This window comes from Lepus europaeus, chromosome 2 (assembly GCF_033115175.1).
Source record: "Lepus europaeus isolate LE1 chromosome 2, mLepTim1.pri, whole genome shotgun sequence".
Lineage (NCBI taxonomy): Eukaryota > Metazoa > Chordata > Mammalia > Lagomorpha > Leporidae > Lepus > Lepus europaeus.
The window spans coordinates 146,689,573-146,715,905 of NC_084828.1; the positions used below are offsets into that span (position 1 = coordinate 146,689,573).

General features: G+C 53.2%; 1 protein-coding gene across 1 annotated transcript in view; it reads right to left on the reverse strand.

The window, feature by feature from the left end:
• Nucleotides 1-26,333, reverse strand: part of EPHB1 (EPH receptor B1) — a 309,194-nt gene that overhangs the window by 142,939 nt on the left and 139,922 nt on the right. Inside the window, exon 5 of the mRNA XM_062182316.1 lies at nt 5,388-5,543. Coding sequence (XP_062038300.1) covers nt 5,388-5,543 — 156 coding nt within the window. The remainder of the gene's footprint in view (nt 1-5,387; nt 5,544-26,333) is intronic.

Here is a 26,333-nt window from a genome sequence, read left to right on the forward strand (position 1 = left end):
CTACCCAAAGCCCCTGCTCTTGCCACTCAACTTCCTTGTCTCTTTGTGTGTCACCTCTGGGGGACCACCGAGGACTGGCCAGCACTGTGCTCTCCCCCCACCACCACCACTGGAAGGGGCGGGAAGGCTCGGGGGACACAGTGACCTCCCGAGACCTTTCTGCAGAGGGAATCTCATTGCATTTGAGGAAGAAATAAAAGAAACAAGACAAGCGCGAGCCTGCCTCTGTGATCCATCAAAATTCCTCCCATGTGGGTGACAGCAGAAGGGTTTTTGTGGTCAGAAACGTAACAAGGTAATTATTTTCACACCAGTCCTTCCACAGTTTTTCACAGACAGCAATTTTATAAGGCATAATTATCTATTTTCACCTGCTTCATAAATTCCTCCTTCCCATTTCGTCCCCTAGTAAACTAGAAATTATTTAAAACTGAAGCCATCATCTAAGTGCATGCTTTCACAGAGCTCTGCTCTTTCTCCCGCACTCCAGGCGGCTCCCTCTGTCCGGCTTCCCCTGCCTGCTCCCCTTGCTGTGGGACCTGGCAGTGGCAAGAAGCGTGTCCTGCTCTGAGGAGTCACTGGACCCCTGCACCTGAGACCTGGAGGCCAGCCCTGTGGGCTCAGCTCAGCTTCTCGGCGCCTCTCGGCCCAGGTGAGGGAGCTCAGCAGGTGCCTGGAAGCTCGGTGCACACCTCAGTCCTGGCTCCACAGCACACCTGGGAACCCTGGCAGTCACCTCTCCCCGGGATCTGCAGGGCCAGGTGACCACGTGGTTTAGGGCCACAGAGTAGATTCCACTGGGATGCTTAGGGTGGTATCAAATCCAAGTTCCCCCCAGCAACATGTTTCCATTTGTATTAGTCCCAGGGAATGTATCAGTTTATCAATTTTCCACTTTATTTCTTCAGTGCCCCTGAGAACATCACTCCTGTTGTCATTTTCCTACCACCCTCCGCTGCCAGGAGCTCTGATATCCGCTGCCGTCTTCACACTTTCCAGGGATGTACCCGAAGCAAAGCTCGAACATCAGCTGAGTTTACTACAACAGGCACTGTGCCAAAGACTCTACAGCACGCTTTTTCCTTAATCCTCGTAACAACTCAGAAAGGCATGCGTTATCATGAGGTTCTGAGAATGAAACAACAGAGTGTAAGGAAGTTAGGAAGGAAGGCCAAGGTCGCAGAGGAGGCGGGAGATAGAGACAAGACTCAGATGGCCAAGCCCATCTTTCAATCACCGCGTGCTACTGCTGATTCTATGAGCTTTCCCAGGACTCCCACAAGATTGGGACTCTTTGGGTAGCCCCATTTCATTCAGAGTTGCATTGGTGTGTGTGTACATGTGCTTGTGTGTGCGTGTGTGTATGTGTGTGTTGGGGGGTATCTCCTGTGACCTGCTTCTAGCTGGCCTCCAGATCTACCTGGCAACATGAATGGCTTAAGTCTTGAATTAGAGCCAGTCCTGAGCCCTGGCCCAGGCCGGGAGTGATCAGCCAGGTTCTCTTGCAAAAGTCTAGAACTGCAGTCCGGGGCAGAGATGTGTGGGGAAGAGGGAGAGGAAGGAAGGGGGCCTCTGCAGGCCATCAGCGGCTGTGTGATCACCAACTCAGGGCACGAAGCTCACTGCGCCAGACGCTGCACCTGCACCCTGTGGAGCCCACTGACCAGATTCAAGGGCAAGGCTGCCAAGGGCCTCTCAGGCAGAGGTCAAGGAATCCCAGCTCGGCCAGCGGATGAGAAAGCAAAGAAGGAAAGGGCCAAGCAGCGCTACAAGAGTTGTCAGATGGAAAAAATAAGCACTTTTGACGCTACCAAATATTTATATATGAATGGGGTGGACATTTGGCATGCCACCGGGAATGTCAGCATCCCACTTCATAGTTCTCGGGTTCTAGTCCCACTCTGCTCTGATCCCAGCTTCCTGCTAATGTTCATCCTCAGAGGCAGGAGGCAGTAGCTGGATCCCTGCCACCCACACGGGATTGAATTCCTGGCTCCCAGCTTTGGCCTGACCCAGCCCTGGCTGTTGTGGGCATTTGTGGACTAAAGCTCTAGATGGAAGATCTCTTTCTTCCTTCTCTCTCTCTCTCTATCTTTCTCTGCCTTTCAAATAAACATAAATAAATAAAATGTGAAGGGCTGGCTCTGTGGCGTAGCAGGTAAAGCCTCTGCTTGCAGTGCCGGCATCCCACATGGATGCTGTTTGTGTCCCGGCTGCCCTGCTTCTGATCCAGCTCTATGCTGTGGCCCGGGAAAGCAGTGGAGGATGGCCCAAGTGCTTGGACCCCTGCACCCACGTGGAAGACCCAGAAGAAGCTCCTGGCTCCTGGCTTCGGGTTGGCCCAGCTCTGGCTATTGCAGCCACTGGGGGAGTGAACCAGCAGATGGAAGACCTCTCTCTCAGTCTCTCCCTCTCTCTGTCTGTAACTCTACCTCTCAAATAAATAAATAAATCTTTTTAAAAAAAGTATGAATGTATATGTGCTGGCCCCAAGAGATTAACAGGATTTGTTAAAAAACAAAAACAAAAACAAAAACAAAACAAATTCTGAGCTCGCTAGAGGACTCACAGCCCGAGTGCACATTGAGAAGCTGTAAGATTCCTTGTAAAAATGCTCACTATTGGGAGTCAATGAGTGTGACTGTTGCTATAATCTCATTTAAAGACAATGGCCACAGCTTCCCCTGAGGCCCTTCCCCAGTCTGAGGTCTCAGCTGTGGTCTCTCCGGACACTATCTCCTCCCCTGTGTCCTCAGGCCCTGGACCCTTTGAAGATGCTCACTGCTCTGCACATTTTAGGAAGACAGAGCTCTGCTTCTCCACCTGGGTACCCACCAGTAGCACACAGGCAGCAACTGTGTCCTGCAGGGTTGGATGGAGCACTGCCCATGCCCACGCCCTCCCTGCCCTACCCACCTCACTAAGTCTGGGCGGGGCTGTGCACACCTGCCTTGCTCAACCTGGTGAGCCAGCCGGGCCCCAGGTTGGAGCCTTCCAAGGAGCTCCAGATATGCTCCTTGTATCTGGAAAATTATTTACTGCAGTGATGTGTGATGCCTTTTTAAGAGAACAGATGGCACCTCCAATTAGAATGCTTTAAAAGGAAACCCTAATGAGATTATAAAAGCCAACAAATTGACTTTTGCATACAGTACTTTCCTGGCACACAATAAATCAAATATATAATGAGGTTCAATAAAATAATAGCTTTATTTACACTTGTTTTGTCTGGCATTGGGGTGCACCCCAGCCCTGCCCCCTGAGTCCCCTTACCCGGCACCTGGTCCTGCAGGCCAAGGCAGAGGCCTGGCCAGGGCAGACATGAGTGGCTTTGATGTACTGCCTGCTGTCTGATCCCAGGAAGAGCACTGGTGATGTAAGGGGAGTGGCAGCTGTGGTGACACACAGGCTGCCCTAGCAATCACTGTCACTCGCAGTGAGGTGGGGAGAGTATGGTGGGACCACAGTGGGCAAGGAATGTGTGACAGACCAACCCCAGACCTGGCTGCACCAGGCACAAGAGGGAAAAGCCCATGAGGTCCAACTTGAATGAGGGTGGACTCAAGGACACGGGGAGGGGGAGTGCAGAGAGGGTCTAGGAAAACTCCAGGTTTGGGGACAGTTGGTTCAAGCATCAGTTCAGATGGCTGGAAGATAAGCCTTGAGAGACAGACAGGCGAGATGTAACAGCCAGGAGGACAGCTCCACTCCAGCACTCCAAGCATGTGGTCACTGGTCCACTTGCCCTCTCAATGGCCTTATCCACGGACTGGATGCTGTTGCAGAGTGAGTCTGCTGAAGCGGGAAGCTGGGAAGCCCATGGCTCTCCATGCATGAGTGGATCTGCAGAGCGGGCTAGGCCAGTAAGAGGGTCTCATGAGCTGGATGGAAAGAAATGCTTCCCGGTGGGAAGCCATATGGGCCTGGGCACATGCTTTGGCCATGACAGAGACTGGGCCTTTGCTGGACACCGAGGCAGCAGTGAACTGGCATCACTGAGTGATTTCTAAAGACATAGATGGACCAATAGTCTTCAGGCTCACTGAAGGCCCCCAGGGGCCCCAGAAATCAGTGGGGGAGACACCACAGCAGAGATCAGGGACTCCAGGTGGCAGAAATGCAATCTGTTCTGGTCACGTCAGCTCACCAGAGACGGAGGTCTGGGGAAAATCAGTTTACAAGAGGATGAGCTTTTCCTCGGTTCAAATCTATAAGCATTGATCGCGCCCAGGGCCTTGATCTAGAAGATACTTTCATCCCTCCTCTGCACCCAGCAAAGGTTACACACACACACACTACAAGGCCACAGTTCAGAAATCCTTCCACTCAGAGGCCAGTCATGCTTGCTGTCCATCAGACGGCAAGTGTGCAGGAAGCAGTCTTCTGTGATCTTCCCTCCTGGGTCCCAGGAGGGCTGAGGAAGTGTCCCTGCTCCCAAGGAGCCAATGCAGAAGAAAGTTCTAGTATGGTTGGAGTCTCACCCGGAGCACTGACTCCCAAATATAATGGGACTACTGAAAAGGGACCACTCCCATTTCAGATCTGCAGCCCTTAGGGGAGTAAACACAGGTTCCCCAATGTGCTATGCAGGGAAGGGGTGCAGTGCATACTGCCTCCCGTGATGATGAGAAAGGAGAGTGGGAGGGAAAGCCCCCTTTCCTCATCCCTTCTCAGAGAGGAAGGCTGTCTCCATACTCTTGCCCTTCCCTATACGGAAGATAGTGGCAGAGTGGATGTAGCTGATGCATGAGCACCAGCCCTGACAATCTGTGCCTCAGAGGCTCATTCTGTGGTCAGGCCTCTGATCTTGTATCCTGGCAAGGACACAGGTGCTACACCATGGTGGGCCCTGGAAGAGACATGGGGAGATGTATCTATGATCCTGGCACAAACAGACGTTCATTTAGTAGTTAAAACAACTACAGAACAACTGGACAGTTAATAAACTGATGGAAGTTCCAAGGGAAGCCTGGCCACAGAGATACATGAAGACCAGTGAAGAGAGGGGAGAGTCTTAGCCTTAAGAACCAAGAGCGGTCTCTTGGAGGTGCTGACTGGAATAGTTACTAATTGTTGGAATATCCTAATGGATCTTGATTTTGTACTCAAGGAACTCTGTGGCTGAGGTTTTTACCATCTGGCAAGCAGAAGTCATTCTTCTTGGGTAGGAGGAAGGCTGTCTCATTTGGGGAAAGAAAGTCCATCATCTTGACCTTGTACCCCTGAGTGGAGGAAAGGGCCCTGTGCCTGGCCAGCACGAGAGCTGTACATTTCAGCACCACGGCCAGCATTTCTACTTTGCACGAAATGGAAGGGAAATGCCTTCTCTTCCCCAGCCCAGAACCCCTCCTTGAATAGCTCCCCATGCCAGAGCTCTAGATACTTACTAGTGCACGCCACTTCCGGGGGGTCAAAATCTGCTCTGTAATAGCCAGTCCGGCAGGTGCAGATGGGAGACGCTTCCGAAGGGGAGCGGCTGTTGGAGGGGCAGTGGGAGCAGCCCTCAGCTTCCTGGTTGGCCTTGAACGTCCCTGCAGGGCAGGCTGGAACACAAAGAGACCATGTGAGAGTGAGTGGAAGGGTGGCAGCCGGAAGCCCTTCCCAGAACTAGAGCATGAAAGATTCTGCCCTCTTGAAGGGATACCCAGATGCCCCCTTGCACCAGGTGAGCATCTCACATTGGGAAAACTCACATTTAGTACCATCTGATCTCCAAACACCCATAGTGAGAGACAACCATCTTGGCACAAATGACCTCTCTCACTTGAACAACCCAAAAAATTACTCTTCCTTTTCAGGTGTGTCCAGAGATTAAATTTTGAAAATTAATTCAACATGTAGCTCAGTGGCTGGGACATAAATACCCCTTCTGCCTGATTAATGCAATTCCCTGAATCAATCTTGCCTTATGGCCTTAGACAGAGAGAATTCCTGGTTAGTGATGGGCTGGATCCATAGCTCTTAAATGCCATGTGGCAACCCACAGAGGGACACTGTGAGTTGTGTGAATCAGAACTTGTTATGAATGATGATAAAAGACTGAAAACTCTGAGTGATTCTTTAAAAAATAAATTAACATGATTTCAAGGTTAACACCTTAAGAACATCATTCTCCCTTAATTGCATTTTGATATGCTTTTGGGGATGAGGCAAGAAAAATATGGCTTTGCAGGCAGCACATGAGGGAACATGTCATGAACTTGATGTCATCTATCACATGCTTGGCAGTGGGAAAAGTTGGGAGCAGGTGGCACATCTCAATACCCACTGGAGGTTGCCTCCTACGTGGGGATCCCCTTCCTGGTGTCCTGTGGGACCAGTGCATGGTCATGTCCTGCAAAGTCTGCCTCCCAGCTGCCCCGCAGTCTTGACAAGGTCTCCTCTACAGAGGCCCCCCCCAAGTCCAGATACCTGCTCTCCTTGCTGAGCCTTTAAAAGACTGACCCTGCCTGCCCCTCTTGCCTGAGGGCCTCTGTCAGCATCTCAGCTCCTGCTTCTTCCTGTCCTCAGGAAACCTGCCCCGGCTCGTCCTCTCTTGAGGCTGCATACACCTCACTGCCCCGTCAACCTCTTTGGCCTTAGCACTGCCCTCACTAATTCATCCAGCATTAATCGTTCACCTCCTGAGAAACTGATGCAAGGAATTCAGAGGCCAGAGCGTGGCTTGAGGAGCTTGTGTTCCCAGTGGTCACCCAACGATCACACAATGCGATTGTGGCAGTGGTGGCAGTGCCACCGTTAAGAGTTTATCCTTACGCGAAGCTCATCTCCCCAAATAGATTGTTCCCTCCTGCAAAGTGCACAGCACTCTTTAATAATAGCAGTAGTCGCCATCTGCTATCTCGTCTTAGGAAGTGCTTCACTGGCACTATTCTATGGAGTAGTTATTATTATCTCCATTTTACTAATGAGGAGAGTGGGACATGGAGAGGTTAAAAAGCTAGCCCGCACCACACAGGGGGAGCAATGTTAGTGATGAGCTACACGCAAGCTGTGGAAAGAACACTCACGGCTTTTCAGGCAAGACAAGAGGGAAGCACTATCTTGTATGCTGTGCAAGTTTTCTCCCTCCATTGCTCACTGCAACTGGGGAAAGGATTTCGGTTGCTGTTGGTGCGCCCCGAGGTGGGAGCCCCCAAGTGATTCCCATGGCATCTAAGCTCTTTGTGTTGTGAACGCCAATGACTTATAAAAGGGCGCTGTGGTCAGATGTTTTGAAAACGTGGCTCTAAAAAGTTAATTTGATTCCGCATTGCAGACTTTGTCAGAACTTCCAAATCCGGTGTATGGAATGCTATGCTATCCTGTAACCCACGCAAAAGGGAGCCACTTACTGGCCCATCTCCGCTCATCCAAAAGAAACCACTCCATAGAAAGAAAACACAACTTGAACCTTCACTAAGGACCCACCAAATAAGACATCCCAAAGGAAAGCATTGAGCTCACTTGGCTACTACCCTACCTTCCCAAGCCTGCTCAGTAGAGTCTCTCCCCCATCCCCTTTCCTTTTCTACCTCATCTCCGGGGGGGGGGGGGGGGTGCTTGGCCCTGCCCATGATAAATCCCAGTGATCCTGGGCCCCGCTCAGTGCTGGAGCTGAGGAAGAGAGAGAATTCCAGCCCTGTGCTGCCCGCACTCAGAGGAGCTTCCTGGAAAGTGGGGGAGGGGAAGCGGTGAGGACTCCTGCATTCATAGTCCTTCCTGTAGCTCTGTAATTTCCTTAATGTATCACGCCAAGAAGAACAGGGTGTTTTCCCTTTCTCTGCAGCTCTTAAAAGCCTCCTCACTTCCCATTTAATAAGTTAACAGCATAAACAATCATGCCGATATCTACAAAAAAGCAGAGGGATTGGGAAAGTGCCTTCCTGTGCGATTTCTGATGCAGGAACGCAGTGTTTTGTGCTCCAAGGTGACCACAGAGCGGGAGGATGGGGAAGCAAGGTGACCACAGCGGGAGGACGGGGAAGCAAGTGGCTCTAAGCCACATTTTAGCGGATGGCGGCTCAGAGACACAGGTACTGGGAGGGGGCGGGCCGACTCCATCTTCAGCAGAGGAGGGAGCACTGAACAGTGGCTGGAGGGTCCTGGGCACTGACTTAAGTGAGCCCTGGAGAATTATAGGACCCCTCAGAGCCTCAGTGCGCTCATCAGTAGCTCATCTTAGCTTAGATTTCTCCAATAACTCCATGGGTCATCAAAACCTAGTAAACTCGGCATGAAATGAAGCCAGCCTTAATGTGTGCTAAATAATGCTGATTGCTCTTCACTCCAACGTACCCACCCCCTGTAGGAAAACAGACTTTGTTTGCAGCGGTTTTTATAATCCAGCATCAGAATATATGTTTTGAGTCTCAAATTAGGCAAATAAATCGTGGAGTGAAAGGGAAGGATGTATTTCTCCTTAGATGATTTCTGATTGGGATAATAGGTGAATCATTGTATCTATCAAATATATTTTAACTATGATTGCACAAAGGATGGATATTCAGATTAATATTCAGATTTCATAAATTAATATCTTAATAAAATCTGTGTGCAGGCATTCCCTAACTTACAATGAAGCAGTAGTCCTAAATTCATTTTTAAACTTTTACATTGCAACTTGTAACCACTCTTGTACCATATTTTCTCCCAGAATTAATGCTTTAAATTATGGCTAAAGTGCCAGGCTTTGCTCCACAAAGTCTTTTGAGCTCCTCTTGTATCAGACAGCACTAATACTAAATAGACATTAACAATATTGATATTTTACTAGAAATTTAACATAGAAAAATAAATAAGAATACTAAGCTGCCACTTGAGCAAAAAAAAAAAAAAAGGAAAGCAGTTTTAATTAGAGGTGATAAATGGAGTTCTCAGGAGATTCTGACAAGGAACGTCTAGGCCAGAGAAGCAAATGCAAATGGCCTTCCACGGGCAGTGTGGAAAGTGGCTGAGAGGGACACGACAGGGCATAGTGGGGACTCTGGCAGCCTGGAGACTGCACACCTGCTGAAAATAACAGTTTTTGAGGTGGATGACCCAGTTCTCTGCTTTAATATTGCAAAACTTGGGGATTGCCTTTCTCTTCTGGGGAAATACAGCCAGCACCGTTAGTATCGTTAGAAGCCCCTCGTTCAGCGAAGGTTCCCTGAGCATCTCCCATGAGCCAGGTGCACAGGGTGGCAGATTTGAGGAAGTGCCCTTGTTGGCTGGGGAGGCAGAGCCCGGAACGTTGATTCTGATTCGCGTGTGTGTGTGTGCCGGGACCCGGTTAGCCAGGATGTGCACCCGAGAGGAGGAGGGTCTGTAGGAGGTGACATTCAGGGGCAGGGCAGACCAAGCAGGAAAGGAAGAGGTGGAAGAACAGCAGAGGGGGGGACGGGAAATCAGGTCTGAAAGTAGCCTAGGACCTCAGTGGGGGAAGTGTCATGACTACTCCGGGCGGGGACGGCAGGCACCTGGCTGTGGAGTCCAGCAAAGCCTTTGCCTGTAACATGCAGGGCGGTCCGTTTCTGACACAGGTGCCGCCCACAAGTGCTTTGCTTCTTTAAGAAAAGGGAGCTTGCTTCCCGCTGTGGAGCAAGGGGTCCTAGCTCAAACACAAACCTGGAAAGCTGGCGGAGCCGTGGCTTGCGGGTAGCACCGGCATGCAGCCTGATGTCCTGCCCCTGGCTTCGGCAGAGGAGGAGACAAGACCTGCCTACCCATCCCTGAGCTTGTGCATTTCCCATTTGCCAGGCAAAACAAACACACATTTCCCTCCCCCTGGAAGCAGCAGGGGCTCATACGCATCACCTTTAGCTGGTATCCCGGAGGTCACCTTGAAACACCCACCCCATCCTCGCAGCCTCAGCCATGTAACAAATTACCGGCTGCTTCCACCACTCTCCAGAACGCCCCTCCCTCCCCCCCCCCCCCCGCACGCAGACTTCCAGTGACACTGAATCCATCACCTACAGTACTATTACTTTATAAAGAAACAGATTAAGTGTCTCATAAACAGTGCAGTGATTGAGATAATGGAAAGCGCCGCTCGTCCCCATCTGCAGCATCAGGTTATGAAGCGTTTCCAAGCAGCCAGGAAGAGGAAATTAATAGAAGCAAGAGGGAATAACCACTTTTATGCAATTTCCTCGGAGATAGTGGACCATCTAATCTTTATTGGGGCCCTTTAACCTGTCACTCAGCACTCACCACAGCCTCTTTAGCTCCTGCAATTTTTCTTGATGTCGAAGGAAGATAAGAGGAAAACCTCAAAACATTATTTGATAATTTTCAAATGCGCAGGGTGCCCACTGCCTCTGCCCCTCCCCCCACCCCTCAACCGAGGCCTCAGAACCCAGCGTTTTCATGCAGCAGAAATGTGGGCGAGCTTAACCATTGCCGGAGTACAGTCCAGGGGGTCAGAGCCACTCCGCAGGAAGACAGTCTCTCCTTGCATTTTAAATGCGACTCTTCTCTCCGCCACCGCCTTCTGTCCTTGCTCTTTCTTTTTAATAATCTGATTACTTCTCCTGATCTAATTTCTCCCCCAAATGAGTTTGCAAAGGTTCATGCCAATGAATATTCATCCCCTGCTTAGGAACCGGGTGTGGTTTTTCTCCAGGCAGGTGCAGCTCAGCAGCTGGGTTGGGGAGGTTTAGGACAACAGGGAGAGGCGTCCTATGCTCCTCCCCAGGAGGAGAGAGGCTCACAGCCCAGGGCTCGTGGCTCCTCAACCTCCTCTCTGTCTCCATGCTTTGCTCCCACTCTGTAAGAGGCGGAAGTGCCTGTCTCAGCAGCCGCTAAGCATTGAAGGATGGGTCTGGTGGACAGAGCAAGACATCCGGGGAGCCATGCCCACAGCTGCTTAGCTCTTCCATCGGCCTCGAGGTCCCCATGGGGCCTGAAATTGATAACCATCCCTGACAACAGGGCTTCTCGGCTCTGCAAGTCCAGGCATGAGGCTTGGCAGTGGCACTGAGGGCCCCGGTATGGCATTCCTCATCTCAACTGCAGCCTTAGCTTTCCCAGCATCATTTTCCCTGAGCAACCTGAGAGACCCAGCTCCCCACCTGTTACATCCCTGGCTACGTGCTGAGAAAACGGAGAGCCCGGGAGCCGTTCCCAGGAATGCCTCCGCCCATGCCTGCACCCTCATCCATCCACCCCTTCAACTACCACACCAGCTCGAAAGCTCTAGGTTTTGTCATCTTTGTATTTCCCTTTCCCCAGGGGTCAGCACAAGCCTTCTACATGGGCATGCGCATCTGATGGAACTGAGTGCTCCCTGAAGGGCTGCCGTGATAAGGCCCCAAAGATACAGCCTGTAACAATACTGACCACAAAGCCTATTTTTTTTTTTTTTTTTTTTGGACAGGCAGAGTTAGACAGTGAGAGAGAGAAAGAAAGAAAGGTCTTCCTTTTTCCGTTGGTTCACCCCTCAAGTGGCTGCTACAGTCGGCGCACTGCGCCGATCCAAAGCCAGGAGCCAGGTGCTTCCTCCTGGTCTCCCATGCGGATGCAGGGCCCAACGACCTGGGCCATTCTCCACTGCCTTCCCAGGCCACAGCAGAGAGCTGGACTGGAAAAGGAGCAACTGGGACAGAATCTGGCACCCCAACCCGGGACTAGAACCTGGTGTGCCGGCGCTGCAGGCGGAGGATTAGCCTAGTGGGCCGGCACTGATCTTAATGTTAGAGGGCGTGAGAGGACGGGCACTCTCATTCCAAGGGTGGATTCTTACTGATCTGCATTTGAGTTATGAAGTGATGTATAGTAAGGCTCAAAGTTTGGATTCAGTGATGGCACTTCCAAAGACTTATTCTAAAGCAAAAGTAAGTAGATGTAGAAAAAGATTTTTATTCATGGATATTCATCACAATGCTGTTTAAAACAGGGAAAGAAGGAAGGAAAGAAGGAAGGTAGGATGGGAGGGAGGCTGGGAGGAAAGAGAGAGAGGGAAGAAAGTACTGATTAAATAAATTCTGGGGGCTAGCACTGTGGCGCAGTAGGTTAATCCTCCGTCTGCAGCACTGGCATCCCATATGGCGCTGGCATCCCATATGGGCGCCGGTTCTAATCCTGGCTGCTCCTCTTGCAATACAGCTCTCTGCTGTGGCCTGGAAAAGCAGTGGAAGATGGTCCAAGTCCTTGGGCCCCTGCACCCACGTGGGAGACCTGGAAGAAGCTCCCAGCTCCTGGCTTTGGATCGACGCAGCTCTGGCCCTTGTGGCCAACTGGGGAGTGAACCAGCAGATGGAAGACCTTTCTGTCTGTCTCTCTCTCTCACTGTCTGTAGCTCTACCTCTCAAATAAATAAATAAAATCTTTAAATAAATAAATAAATTCTGGATCACCCACATAGTGGAATACTACACAGTCATTCATATTACATCTTGAATAAAGCCTTTGAGAAGTGGGTTCTGAAACTATAGAGACAGCATGAACTTCACCGTGCCCACACACAAAACTCACAAATAACAACCGGGAGTGGCAGCATTACTGAGCATTACTGCCTTTCTGTACATTGCATGTATGTGGCTTTAGGAGTCAAAGCAAATCCCATCCTCTGCACTTGTAAGATCTGCAGAGGAGAGCAAAGGATGGACGGCACCCTCTGGTTCTGAGGAGCTGAGCTGGGCTCTGCAGCAGAGGTGGGGGTGCCCACGCCAGAGGTCCCGAGCGGGGAGAGTTGGGGGAGCTGGGGAGGCTGCCTAGAGGAGCTGGCACATCCACAGGGTGGAGGGAGGGCAAAGGCTGGCACAGAAACGGGAAGGTGAGGCCTGAGGAGCTGCGAGGGTTTCCCGCGTCAGAGTCTTTAGAGCAGCCGTGGTGGGAGGGGGCTGGAGCACTCTCACTTCTACATCAGCCGGCGCATGTGAAGCCAAACAGGTCTCCAGTTCTTGCCTCCCTGGGCCCAGAGCCAGCTGTAATGGCCTGTGCAGGCGCACACTTAGCTGTGTCATATACCATATCACTCAGGGTGACACGCTGAGACTGGTGAATGCTGGCGGCATCGCGACACACAGGACTGTCACTAACAGCGCTCAAGGGCTCAGCCAGGCAGCCTGGAAGGCAGCCTGGAAGTGGCTACAGAGGCGGGGAGGGGTCAGGAGGGCTGCTCTGCATGGAGGGAGTGGAGAGCCCTCTGACCAGGACCGGTGGACAACACGCAGAAGAGCAGCCGAGGGAGGAGCAGGCACTCAGGTCCCTGTCACTGCTGGCAGCCCAGTGCGTGGGAGGCTGGGCTGGCCACCAGAGCCTCTCGGAATTGAGTCCAAGGCTGGATCCTGAAATTCTGGCCCAACATCCGCGTCTGGGGCCTGGGGCTAGCCATAAGCAAGCCCAGGGTGTCTTCTAACATTCTAGGCCAGTGGTTCTCAAACCGGGGCCTCCAGACCAGCAGTGCTGTGGACCAAACACTGGTGTCTCTCGCACATCCTGAGCTGAAGTCCAGGCCCAGCGGGTCAGGGTTCGGAGGCGGGGCCCAGGAGGAAATTGGGTCACAAGGGAGCATCCCTCACAAAGGGATCAGGGCCCTTATGAGTAGAGACACAGAGAGCTGGCTTTCTCTCTTCTCTCCACGTGTGAAGTCACAGCAAGAAGACAGCCAACCAGGCTGGGGTCTCACCAGGCACTGGATCTGCCGTAGCCTTGATCTTGGACCCCCAGCATCCAGAACTGTGAGAAATAAGTGCTTGCCATTGATTTTTAAAAGATATATTTTATTTAAAAGAGTAACAGCGAGCAAAGGAAAGAGAACGACCATCCTCTGGGTAAATCCCCAAATGGCTGCAATGACTGGGACTGGGCCAGGCCAAAGCCAGGAGCCCAGAACTCCATCCGGGTCTCCCCCACATGGGTGGCAAGGTCCCGAGTACTTGGGCCCTCATCGGCTGTTTTTCCAGGAGCATTAGCAGGGAGATGGATAGGAAGTGGAGCAGCTGGGACTTGAACCGGCGCTCATACGGGATGTGGGCATTGCAAAGAGGAGCTTAACCCACTGCACCAGGACGCCAGCCCCGGTGTCGGCCATCGAATCCACACAGCTTATCATATGCTGGTTACAGCAACCCAGACAAGACAAATGCATCCACAGCATCCGGGAAGCTGGAGAAACGCAGACTCTTGGCCCCTTCTGCAGATTTCCTGAGCCATAACACCTTGGGGGTGGAGCCATCAGTCTGAGTCTGACCCAGCCCACCAAGCAGTTCCGATGCCCAGGAGGAGCAAGGGCAGAGGGCAAGCAGAGGCCTTTCTGAGGTCACCATGCAAGTAGGGACGCAGCTGAATGCATGCCTTGCCCCAGCCTCCCTCAAAACAGAAGGGAGAGGGGAGGACGTGGGAGACATCGTTGGGGAGGCCACTGGACGTCCCTGTCTGTCCCCAGTCCAGCATAAATGTGGCAACCTGCTTCCACAGGGATGCTCCGCGTGCCAGAGGTGGCACCCAGAACGCAGGGGTCCTGGCTGGGCAAAGCCAACAGGGACACAAGGAGCCACTGCACAGAGGCCTGCACGGGGCCTGCATTTCCCCCGGGTTCTTACAAACTTGGAGAGGCCAGCAGGGAGTGAAGGGGGAGCAGAGCAGGGTTCCAGCAGCCGAGGTCTCTCTGTGAGCTGACCCAGGGCCCATGAGGAGCTCTGCTTGGTGGACAAGTAGGACCTAGAAGGGCAAAGGGGATTAGGAAGGTGCTCATGCTCCTCTTTCCATGGTTAATTCCCAAAGAAATAACCACCACTCAGCTCAAAGATTTAACCGTGAAGGTATTCAGGATAGCACTGTTTTTAGCAGGAGGAAGTCAGGAACAACCTATAGGCCCTAGAATAGACAGTGGCCGAATAAACTGTGGTGCATCCATATGTGGACCAGGTGGTAGCATCAGCCAGGTACCGCCACAAGCGGTGGGAACCAACCATGTCCCCTAACACAGCAACAGTGGTTCACTTGTTATTTCATCGTGAGACTGTGGCTGGAGCCCTTGTTTTCCCTGAGCTCTATATCTTCCAATTGTTACGCTGTACTTGTACGGCGCTTTCGAGCAGAGAAGCACCTTGTCAAATAGCAGAAAATCAGAGAGGAGTGTGAGGCAGGACTGGTGTAAGGATGCCAGGGCAGAGGCCAGTGGACGCAGCAAACGGCCAGGGGGAGAAAGGATTCTCAGAGTGTGGGCCAGGACAAGGCCTCCTCTAGAACCGCCGATGATGTCACAGCCAGACAGGGACAGCCGCAGCTCTCAGGGGCCAGGAGGTGGAGAACCCGTGCTGCGGCAGGGGGAGGGGAACGTGAGCTTTAGAAGCAGGCAGAAGCCCCTGCCAGCAGCCACTTCCCTCTCAGCCACCAGCGAGAGGAAGGTGAGAGCCCGGTCATTACAGCCACTCCTCCAGCAGGCGCCAGGCCTCTGCCCCCCTGGGCTACAGCAGGGGCAAGGGAATCCCCAGCCGTCCCCTCCCCGGGCCCTGTCCCTGCCCTCGTCAGAGCCTGGCTGCCAGTGTTCTAAAAACACCATCAATCTGGTGCCGTGGGCAGTGGGCGAGCAGGACATATGCTGGCAGACGCGCTGCTTCCCACGTTCTCAAGCGGAAGCATTCGGCCTGAGAAAAACCTTATTTTTAAGTACTTCCCCTGACACAGACCTTGATAGACTCTGTTAAAAAAGAATTTATAACCAAGTCCTCCAGATAAATGAATGGGACTTCTCACCATGTCTCTGAAGGCTGGACAATGGCGAGAAGCCGCCCAGGGCTGCACAGCCCGGCCAGGCCCCCGAGGCGCCAGCAGCAGGGCAGCTGGGCGGCTGGGCACACACAGTTCGGCCGGGTCTGCTGAGTCATCGCACCTGGGAAAGGCGCTGCCTCCACCTGCTCCCCCTGTGTTTCACGGAGCCCATAGGGAAAAATAAAAATGAAAGCCGCCATGTCTGGATGCATCACACAAATCTCACTTCTTCAAAACTCTAACACAGCCTATAGGGGAAGCTGTTCTTGTTCCATGCTTTCCAAGCCCCACCCCAGGGTTCCCTAAGTCTGGGAACTACAGATAGGCAGCATCGGAAAAGACCTTAAAGATACCCTAGCACAGGGTCAGCCAATACCCAGCAGTGGCACAGTCACCACCTCCACAAGCCTGCCACAGCAGACATCATTAATCAATCACTGTACTCCCTTCCACTCAACACAGAGCTGAGCTGAGAACCTCTAACATCCCAGGCAGCAACTACCCCTTAACTGAAGATGGAAGTTGGCACAGAGCAGAGTCAGGATGGGAAAAACGAGGCCCAGCGAAGGCAATCTACTGGGGCAGAGGTACACCATCGGCAGAAGAGCCTAGCTGGGCCATGTCGCAATGCCAGTATGTGAGCCATCGGCCCACGTGGCCCCGTTATCAGGACGAGCCTGCTGCAGCTGACCTGCTCCCACCTGCCTCAGCTCTCTCCTTCTCATCTTTGAGGTCGGCTCCGCACACAGCCTCCCCTCCAACCGGGATGCCAGGGTGTCTAATTATTCTCTCCATGTGCAGCTGGGAAGAGCTGCATTATGTGTGAGTAAGTGTAGCTAAGAGGTGCCGCATCTCCACAGAAGGTCAAGTGCTGCATATGTATAATATAAGATTAAGATTTTCCCCTTCTGTGCTGTACTTGATAAAATAATTTTGCTGTGACCTTTACAGAAACCCAGGAGTAAAAATGGACACAGTGGAATTTCCAGCTTCTCCCCAGGTCACAAAGCCACAAAGGCATCAATCTTTAACGATATTGCACAGCGATCAAGCGGGACGGTGAGCAAAAGCAATATACTTTTTTTTTAAAAAATTTACTTTTTGGTAAGGACAGTGCTAAAGCTTTGAGTCGAAAATGCTCAAGTTGCATCACCAGAGCTATTGTGACAGATAAAAGGACAGGCACCCTGGATTGATAAGGGACAGGAACCCTTCCCCCACACTGCCCTCGCCTCCACTGTGTGGCCCATGGACCTCTCCGGCAGCTGTCCAAGGCCATGCAGGAAGTCACAGTCAGGACGAACTGCCTCTGCCGCACCCTGGCAGCCTGGGCAGTTGCTCAGCCAAACCTCAGCTCCCAAAATCCCAAAATGCAGTGACAGCAGATAGCATTTGCAAGGTCCACAGTCAACTCTGAAAACGTGAAATCACCATAAGTAACGATCAAGTTTGAAATAAGAACGTTATGCTCAGGGCTGGTGCTGTGACGAAGCAGGTACAGCCTCCACCTGCAGTGCTGGCATTCCATATGGGCGCCAGTTTGAGTCCCAGCTGCTCCTCTTCTGATAGAGCTCTCTGCTATGGCCTGGGAAAGCAGCGGAAGATGGCCCAAGTGCTTGGGCCCCTGCACCCATGTCAGAGGCCTGGAAGAAGCTCCTGGCTCCTGGCTTTGGATTAACTCAGTTCTGGCAGCTGTGGCTATTTGAGGAGTGAACCAGTGGATAGAAAATCTTTCTCTCTCTCTCACTCTCTCTCTCTCTCTCTCTCTGCCTCTGTAACCCTACCTTTTGAAAAAATAAATAAATCTTTTAAAAAGAAATGACGGTTCTACTCACTCCCAAATACTCTCCAAGTAGGAGTGACCCTAACAAGGTAGGACACCGGCACAAAGACATCTCCAGGGCAGAAGGCAGGCGGTGCAAGCAGATTCGGTCGTGTCTGACACAAGACTTGTGCTCCGATTCTCAGCAACACTGAGGTAGCCTATAACAGAGGCTACCGATCCTGAAACAGAGAGGACCCCCACTTCCACGCAGCTGAGCAGGCCCAACCCTAGGCGCTGGAGACCCCCGGAGGCTGTGAACGGACCCGTGGGTGCTGTCAATCAGAGCAAGGAGAGGCAGGAAAGGGTGGGGTGACTGTGATCTCTGGGTGACCACTTTTTCCCAGGTGCTGAGGAGCAATCTCCAGAGTGCCCCGTGTCCTCCCTGTTTGCAGCTTCCTGGGTGAACATTAGCATCGCCCACTGCCTTCGGGTTTGTCAGTTAAACATGATTAAGGGAGAGGCTTGCAGCAAAGATCAGAGTTGTTAAGGGTGCACTTAGCACTTAGATCTCAGTGGGCACTTAGGAGAAGTGAAAGCCGTTCAGCTGAAGCCACCACATCAGAGAGGGCCAGGGACGGAGCTGCAGGTGCAGACCTAGGGGGATGGGGCGGGCCGGGGCAGGGGGGAGGGGGTTGGGGGAGGGCAGCAGGCCCTGCTGAGCAGCTTGAGAAATGATTTCCCCCAAGCAGACAGCAAGGCACAAGTCCAGGGCTGAAGGAACAACAGGCGAACACCACACTGGTCCCTCTGCCGCCGAGGAAACGGCCTGCTCGCTCGCTCGCTCGCTCTCTCTCTCCCATCTGCCTTTCCCTCCCAGGCCTTTGGGTCAGGCCAGCAAAGTGCTCTTATTAAAGGAGAGACCAGCACGTCCAGCAGAGCAAAGGCTAGGGTGGGATGTCGGGCCAGCCCCTCCCACCCTCCATACCTGATGGGTTTCACTCTTTCTTTCCAAGCCAACACTGGCTACCCAGTTGTGGTGATGTGCATACCAAGTGTTTCACTGATAGTAACAATGGCAGCATTTATCACGGGCTACGTACCTGGCTCTGAATGATCTCATCTTATCCTATTCCCATTCTTGCAAGTTAAGAAACTGAGAGTCAGATAGTAAGTCCAAGAGCTTCTCCAAGGCCTCCCCAGCTGGTGGTGTATCTGGTAATTCAGCACAGGCTAGCTGACTCCAGAGCCTGGATAGGCCCTGGTTTCAACAGTTTGAAACCAAGTAAATTTACTTGGAGTCCACAAAAACTAGTATGTATCAGGTTAAACGTTAAATTAAGGCAGGAACTTTGGCTGAGCAGGTCCTGTCTTCCCCTGGGAGGCCCAGGTTCCATACTGAGTGTCGATTTGAGCCCTGGCCACTCTGCACTTCCAATCCAGCTTCCGGCTGTGGCTTCGGGAGGCAGCTCCTGGTGGCTCCTGCTCCCATGCATGAGACCCAGATGGAGCTCCTGGTTCCTGGCTGTGGCCTGGCCCAGCCTTGGCTGTTGCAGGCATCTGGGGACTGAACCAGCAGACAGACCATCTCTCTTTCTCTCTTTCTGTCTCTCCGCCTTTCAAATAAGTACATCAGTAATAAATAAATAAATCAACCTTATCAAATAAATAAATCAATTCTTTTTAAAAACCCATAAACTACACACCAGTATGACTTCATGAGAAAAGGGATATCAACTTCAGTTACGAGCCCTACTTTCCTTATGTGTAAAAATAGACTAACAATAGTCCCTGTCTCTTAGAGCTGTCTTTGATAACTGAACGAGATAATAAATCCCAAATTCTGGCATAGTGACTGACATGTAATAACTGCTCAAGTAGCTGTTAATATTTTCCACCATGAAATGAGGGCATGCCGTTTCCACACCGTACGCCATCATCTGGCTAGTGTTTTCTATTTGTATTTATTTATTTGAAAGGCAGAGTTATGGAAAGGCAGAGGCAGAGGCAGAGAGAGAGAGAGAGAGAGAGATCTTCCATCCACTGGTTCACCCCCAAAATGGCTGCAGTGGCCAGAGCTGGGCTGATCCGAAGCCAGGAGCCAGGAATTTTGGATCTCCCACGTGGGTGCAGGGGCCCAAGGACTTGGGCCATCTTCTACTGCTTTCCCAGGTCATAGCAGAGAGCTGGATCAGAAATAGAGCAGCCAGGACTCAAATCGGAGCCCATATGGAATACCAGTGCTGTAGGCAGAGGCTTAGCCCACTGCGCCACAGTGCTGGTCCCTAATGTTTTCTGTTTTCCAATGTCAACATTGGGCCCACCACTTGGGACATCCCCGTAAATAATGTTTCCAGTGTAAGGTCATTGGCTTGAGTCACCAAGGTCTGGAAACATAAGCAGTAACATAGGTGACTTCTGGGCTGTGATCTTCCAGAGAGACAGTTAGCGTTTCTTCTGCCCTTCTTTATTCTTCCTGGCTGGGAAGTGGACCTGATGGCTGGAATTCCAGCAACCATCCTGGACGGTGAGGTGGAAGTTGTGAGATAGGATACCCCTGGGTCTCCAGCATCCCCAGGGAACGCCATACCAGCCCATGCTTGTTTTACATGGCAGAGAGGAAAAGCCTCATCTTTTAAGAACCACAACCATCTTCCTCCGTTTTTCAGTTTCTTGCAGGCAAACGTGATCCTGCCATACCATTTCTGCTCAGTATAACGATGTGAGAGAGCTAGCGGCATTCCTGCTTCACTGACAGTGACGCGAGGTTCTGAGGGGGACAACATCTTGGCCAACATTTCCCAGCAGTCTATGACTTCTTTCTGGCTTCTAGACAGATGCCCTTCACCGCGCTTCCCTGCAGCAGGGCACGCACGGGGCGGGGGCCGTCTGTAGGAGCACGCGTCCTCGGGCTCAGACTCGCAAAACCAAGTGCACGTGAGCTCAGAAGAGAGGCTTGGGAGGGGGACGAGATGCACTCCTCTCCTGCTCACACTGTGTCTGGTCCTACTTTCCCTGCCTCCCAGGGAAGGAAGAAAATCACCAGGGTCTACATCGCGGGCTCAGGGTCCCTGCCCGCCCGGGGTTCCTGGCCAGACGTAAAGCGGTGATGTATGGATGTGGTCGCCGGGTATCCTGCACAGGCCTGCTCTGAAAGGCACATCCATCTTCCCGGGGCTTTCGGTACACAAAGGAGTGACGAGCGCGTCGGTGCTGGAGACTGGCTGAGTTTCCCTGAGGACGCTGGGCAGCTGGACAGCAGGCTGGGCGGGGGCGCTCACCTCCCTCACTGCTCCTGCCTCTAGTGGGTGCCAGCTTCCCAGAAGGCAAGACGTTTGCTGTCCGTGGGCGTCGGCAATTCTTAGTGCTCGCTGGCATTCCAGCTCTGATGTGGCAGGCGAGCCTCCAGCACGTGCGCCCGCCTCCCAGGGAACTCCAGGACGAGAGGCTGGGCATGGGGACAGCAGGAGCCTGCCTACTATGTCCGCCAGCATAGGGGCACAGAACAGAGAGCAAGCTGAGGGTACCACGTGCACGGAAACCTGGGTGCTGTCCGTGCCAGCCAATAATCATTATAATCCTATGAAGCTTCATTACCAAAGTCCCCCCTTACCATTTCTGCGCGTTGCGTTCATTGGTTAATAACCAAGATAAAGGTCCATAAAACAATATTGCTCCCATGTAGCACGTCTCTCCGCTCATTCTCAGTGAGAGCCCAGATTGCCAGCGGAGGAACAGAAGCAATTCGCCAAGATGTGTCAATTACTTCATGATGACAGGTAGTCGATCCCCAAATTCATCAGTGGGGGCTGAAGACCCACTGGTTCATTAAGCAAAGCACATTTCTGGAAGTGCGCGCACCATCCGGGGATCGAGTAATAATTGCAACACCAACATCTTGACTTTCAAATGGAACTGTTCCAAGGAGTGAAAGGGTTTTGACACATTCCCCACCAATCCGCTCTCGGCTCTGTCTTCGTGGTAGGCTTCTGAAACGGTGAAGCGACGGGTTTTATTTTTCCCATATTGCAAGAAGAAACCCAGATTCTGAACTGAGATGCTCGGTGGCTTACAGAAATCAATCACGCAAACGAAGCAAGGGAACGGGAATGTGGCAGCTCTTTTGCAACAGAACTCCAAACCCTGGACCACACAGCTTCAGCGACTGTGGATTCAAACCCTGGCCGCACCAGCCTGGCTCTTCAGAGCAGGCTCAGCTGAAGTGCCCATTCTCAAAGAATGCAAAGTCCAGCGGGAGAACCACAGGCTAATGGTACTGATAAAACAGCACATGGATATGCAAAGGGGAGTGCCATGCGAGAGGGAGAGAATTGGACAGTCTCCTTTCTAGGGTTGTTGAGAGAGGCAGGCCCCCTGGAGGAGGTGAGAGAGAGCTAGCTGACCCTGGCCAGCCGAGCGTGGGCGGCTAGGCTGGGGCGGGGCTGCACGCTCTCCCTAACCTGACGTAGGTGCTGCCCTGCCTCCCCCAACACGTCTGCCTCCCCAGGGCCTCTTGTCCAGAGCAGAAAACAGAAACGCAAGGGGGCCCCGTGCAGAAGGGGGGTGGGCAGGGAGCGTCCCCCTCCTCTCCAAGGCCCTGGCCTTTCCTCGGGGCGCGCTGATTTCTCTCTCCTGGGACAGCCTCCTCTCTGCTCTTAATCAGGCTGCACCGGAGTCCTTCGCAGGGCCCACTGTGGATTTATGATTTAATTTGTGTGTATGGCACTAAGAAATGATTTCAGGGCTGGTCACTTAAGAAATGATTAAAGACCATCATTTCAAACCCACAGCACTCCCAGGGGAAGGGAAGCGGCTTGAGACAGAAGGAGGTGTTAATAATATGTCACGATGGACGTGTGGCCGGGGATGCCGAGAAGCCAGGGGCACACGGCGGGCCAGGAGGGCAAGCCCTGTGGCTGCCTCACTGCCATGAGCTCTGCACGTATTCTCGGGAGCACTGGGCACACACGCAGGGGCCCCAGGTCCTAGGACAAGGGGAGCCAGTGGCATCAGCCACGGGTGATGCTGTCTTTGTCCAAACAGGAGACGACCTGCCAGGCTCGCATCCTTACCAGCTCAGGGCATGGCCCCTGGGCCTAGTGTGAGTGACTGCAGGGCAGAGGAATAAACAGCTCATCAAGGCCCCAGCGCCCCCACCCCAAGCTCTCCCTGTGCTGACTCGCGGGCAGGAGTCCTAAATCACCCTGACGTCGCTTCCAAGCCGACAGCCAAATGTCACGCTGTACCGATTTACGATGTGTGCCCATAAAGTTCTGAGACCAGGGAACGGCTTGCGAAGACACTCAGCTTACCCACAGGAACTCCTCCAAGTCGGGGCTGCTCTCAGGAGCTCACTGTGTTCATCGACTACGTCAGCATCCTAGGCCATGGCTGCCTTCCCGGGCTCCCCATCAGGAAAGCTGTGGCCTCAGAACGCCCGCTGCAGGCCGCAGCAGCAATGGGGCAGTGGCTCTGAGCCTCTGAGTTCCAGAACCAGTTCCTGCCCTCTGGCTACCCGTGAGGCTGTGGGCAAGATCCTTCGCAGCCTCTCTGAGCCTCAGCAGGCCTGTCTGTGAAATGGGGACAAGAGTATGTGAAGAGTTGGCTCACCCTGCTGTTGACTGGTGGACATATACAAGGCTTGACATCAACCTGCTTCCTTATTTATATTTATTTGTTAGGCAGAGTGATGGAGGGGGAGATCTTCTGTTCCTTACTTCTCTTCTTAAATGCCCACGACAGCCAGGGCTAGGCCAGGCTGAAGCCAGGAGCCAGGACCTCCATCCACATCTCCCACATGGGTGGCAGGGACCCAAGTACTTGAGTTATCATCTGTTGCCTCTCAGGTCCATTACCAGGGAGCTGAATCAGAAACAGAGCAGCCAGGACCCCACCTGAAGCTGTGGCCTCACCTGCTGTGCCATAGCTCCCAGGGCTGCTTTTCCAGGCCCCTACAGTAGCCATCATCACAAACGAAACTTGTTTTTTTTTTTTTTTAAAGATCCTCTTATTCTGAATAGCAAAACCAACAGTTAGTACCTGTTCCCATCTGCTTGGTCTACAACATCTCTCAGCAGTAGGGCCAGTAGAAGGCCGTGTGGAACCACAAAGAGACTTCTGGAATTGAAGAGCTGAACTTCAGGACTGCTCTGCAGCTCACGGGTGTGGTGCACCCTCTCTGGGCTGCACCTGCTTCCTCCGTGAAATGGCATGGCTAGACTGCATGATAGATCCATCTTCACTCCCACACCTGCGTGCTGGCCATCACACATCCATCATTCAGCCAGTCAACACACATGTTTATTAGCAAGGCTCTGCAAGACACAGAGGCTAGCAGTCCTGGAGATTTCCACCGGCCCTGCCAGGCTGATCAAACCAGGAGCAGCGTGCTCTGCAGGCTGTACGGCAGGAAAAGCTGGGGCGCCCAGAAGCGGGGGGCGTGCTCAGCCGGCGTGTCCGTGGCAAGGTGGAAATAGCTCATCTGGACTCGGGCCTCCTGGAGAGATTTCCCCATTAGTCTACAGGAGTTCTCCATCAATAATGATACCAACCGTAATGAAGACAAATATTTTGCAATGAACTGTCGCTTTTTCACATGGGAAAAAGCTATTGAAATTAAAGATAATTTCGTCTCCTTCTCCTTTAAATTTACTTCATTTTCTCAGCGTATCTCTGAGTTAAAAAAAAAAAAAAACATCAACACTATTCCTGAAAAGGCAGGCAGAGAAGGAAGCAACAAAGATTCTACACACTGCTTCCACAGCGAGTTCACCCTCTGCCACTGCAAACATAGCCACCAGCTGGTGGCAGGGGAGGGGCCAGGGGTCAGGGGCCCCTCCAGGCTCTCTGGGCTGCTGGGATGGAAGAAGAGGGACAGAACATGTGACAGAGGACCCATTCAGCTTTTGTTATTATTTTAATGCATAGACTTCAATCCACTTGACACATGTGGCACTACGATTGCCTGCTACACCCATAATTAAAGCCTCCAGTTAGGGAACAGCAGCGGGAGCCACCCACCTCCCGCCTGCCTGTCCTCGGCTGGGGAGTCGGTGCCCCAACCACCCCACCTCCTCTCTCTCTCAGCCCCATGGCGTACTGCGTCCGCTGGCATCAGAGTCTTTCCATGGTGGTCTCTGCCTCTCTTCTGAATCCCCTGTCCTCTGTGGGCGGCCTGCAGGCAAATGTCCCGAAGCCGGGACTCCCTGAACCCTCCCTCACCTCCCACTTCCAAACGTCACCTTGTCCTGTGATGTCTGCATTCTACGCTATTGTCAAACTTCCCTCTTTCTACCCGTGCCAGGGCGGGGCCCTCGTCTTGTCACCAGCTCCCCCATTTGCCCAGTGGCGGCTCGCCTGCTCGGTGTACCTGCCAGCGAGAGCTCAGCCCTCTCCCTCCCCCCGCACCCTGTCTGATTCGCTCTACCCTAGCCACAGCACCAGGGGTCTCCAGTCCTTGACAACGCTGCCCAAAGCTGGGGCATGGCTTTTCCACAGCCCCCTGGGACGAGATCACTGGGCCCTGCTCACCCTTGCCGCCTCTCCCTGCCCCGCCTCCCCAGCACTGTCCAGGCAAACGGAAGATGGGACCCCGGCAAGGCCTCCAGGCTCCCTCTGCCCACCCACCTGATCACCTGGGGAGCCCCCACCCCTGCGAGAACTGCCCAGGGCCCTCTACCTGCCGCCCTGCAGTGCGGCCCCACTAGGTGTAACTGTTGGCCCACCTGCCACCCCCGCCAAGCTGCTCCTGAGCGGCCGCTCGCCGACTTGTGTTGAGCGAGCAAGTGATTATGGGTAGCAGGCAAGACAGAATTTTAACAGCTCTGCCTTTTCTACTTTCACAGCTCTGTGGTTACCCAGGACGTCGCTCCTCTGTCCCCACTCTCTGGATCACCCTCTCTCCCACGCCTAGCCCTGACACGCGTCCTACTGCCTGTAACTCGGCTCCCCTGTCACCCTACCCACAGAGTGTCCCTCAGCTCCCCGGAGGCACCAGGGTCTCCCTCCAGGGCGGCGCGAGGCAGCACGTGGGCAGGATGCAGCAGGGAGCCCAGGACCAGGGACAGGTCCCACCCTCGCTGAGCCGCAGGCTCCCCGTCTGTGAGGCAGGCAGCAGCAGGGCCCACTCGTGTCTGCTCGCCACCGTCGTCATCAGCATCGCTTCCTCTGTCACCCGGCAGCCCGGGGAGCAGACTGTACCCAGGCCATCTCCCTCCACTTCTGCGCCCGAGGTGCTGCCCAGAGCAAGCGGCTCCTCAGGCCCTGGTTGAACTGAGTTCTTTCTAAGACTGTCCTTCGATCCGCACTGGACACCCGGCACTCATGACCCTCCCCGTGGACCCCACAGTCCTCCCGCTGAACCTCTGGCTTCCCCTGGCTCTTTCCTCAGCCTTGACTCAGGATTTGGGGTCTTTGGGGGCAAAATGGGATCTCATATGAGCCTATGAGTCCCACCTACCCAGCCACTCAGCCATGCTGGGAGAGCCAGCGTTGCTTGCCTGCCAGCCCAGGGCCTTCTGCTGGGAACTCCCCACTCCTGCTGCTACTCCACTCCGTCTGCCTCCCAGGCCTCCTCCTCCTCCTGCTCCTCCTCCCCGCCCTCCTCCTCCTCCTCCTCCTCTGGCCCTCCTGCCCCCATAAGCTTTGCCGCTTATGGCTCCCAGCCCATAGCAAAATGGCGAACCTTCCGTGGCCGCTTGCCCTCCTGACACGGGCCCTGCCTCTGCATTCATGGCCATGCCTTTGGGGCTCCGGGAAGTCCCATGACCACCCTGACACACTGTCTGCTGCAACAGCAGCCCCACCCCCTTCAGGCTCCCCTTATGCTCACAGAGTCTGCAGACCGGGGGTGGGGGTGGGGTGTTTGTGGGGGGAGGGAGCCGACCCAATG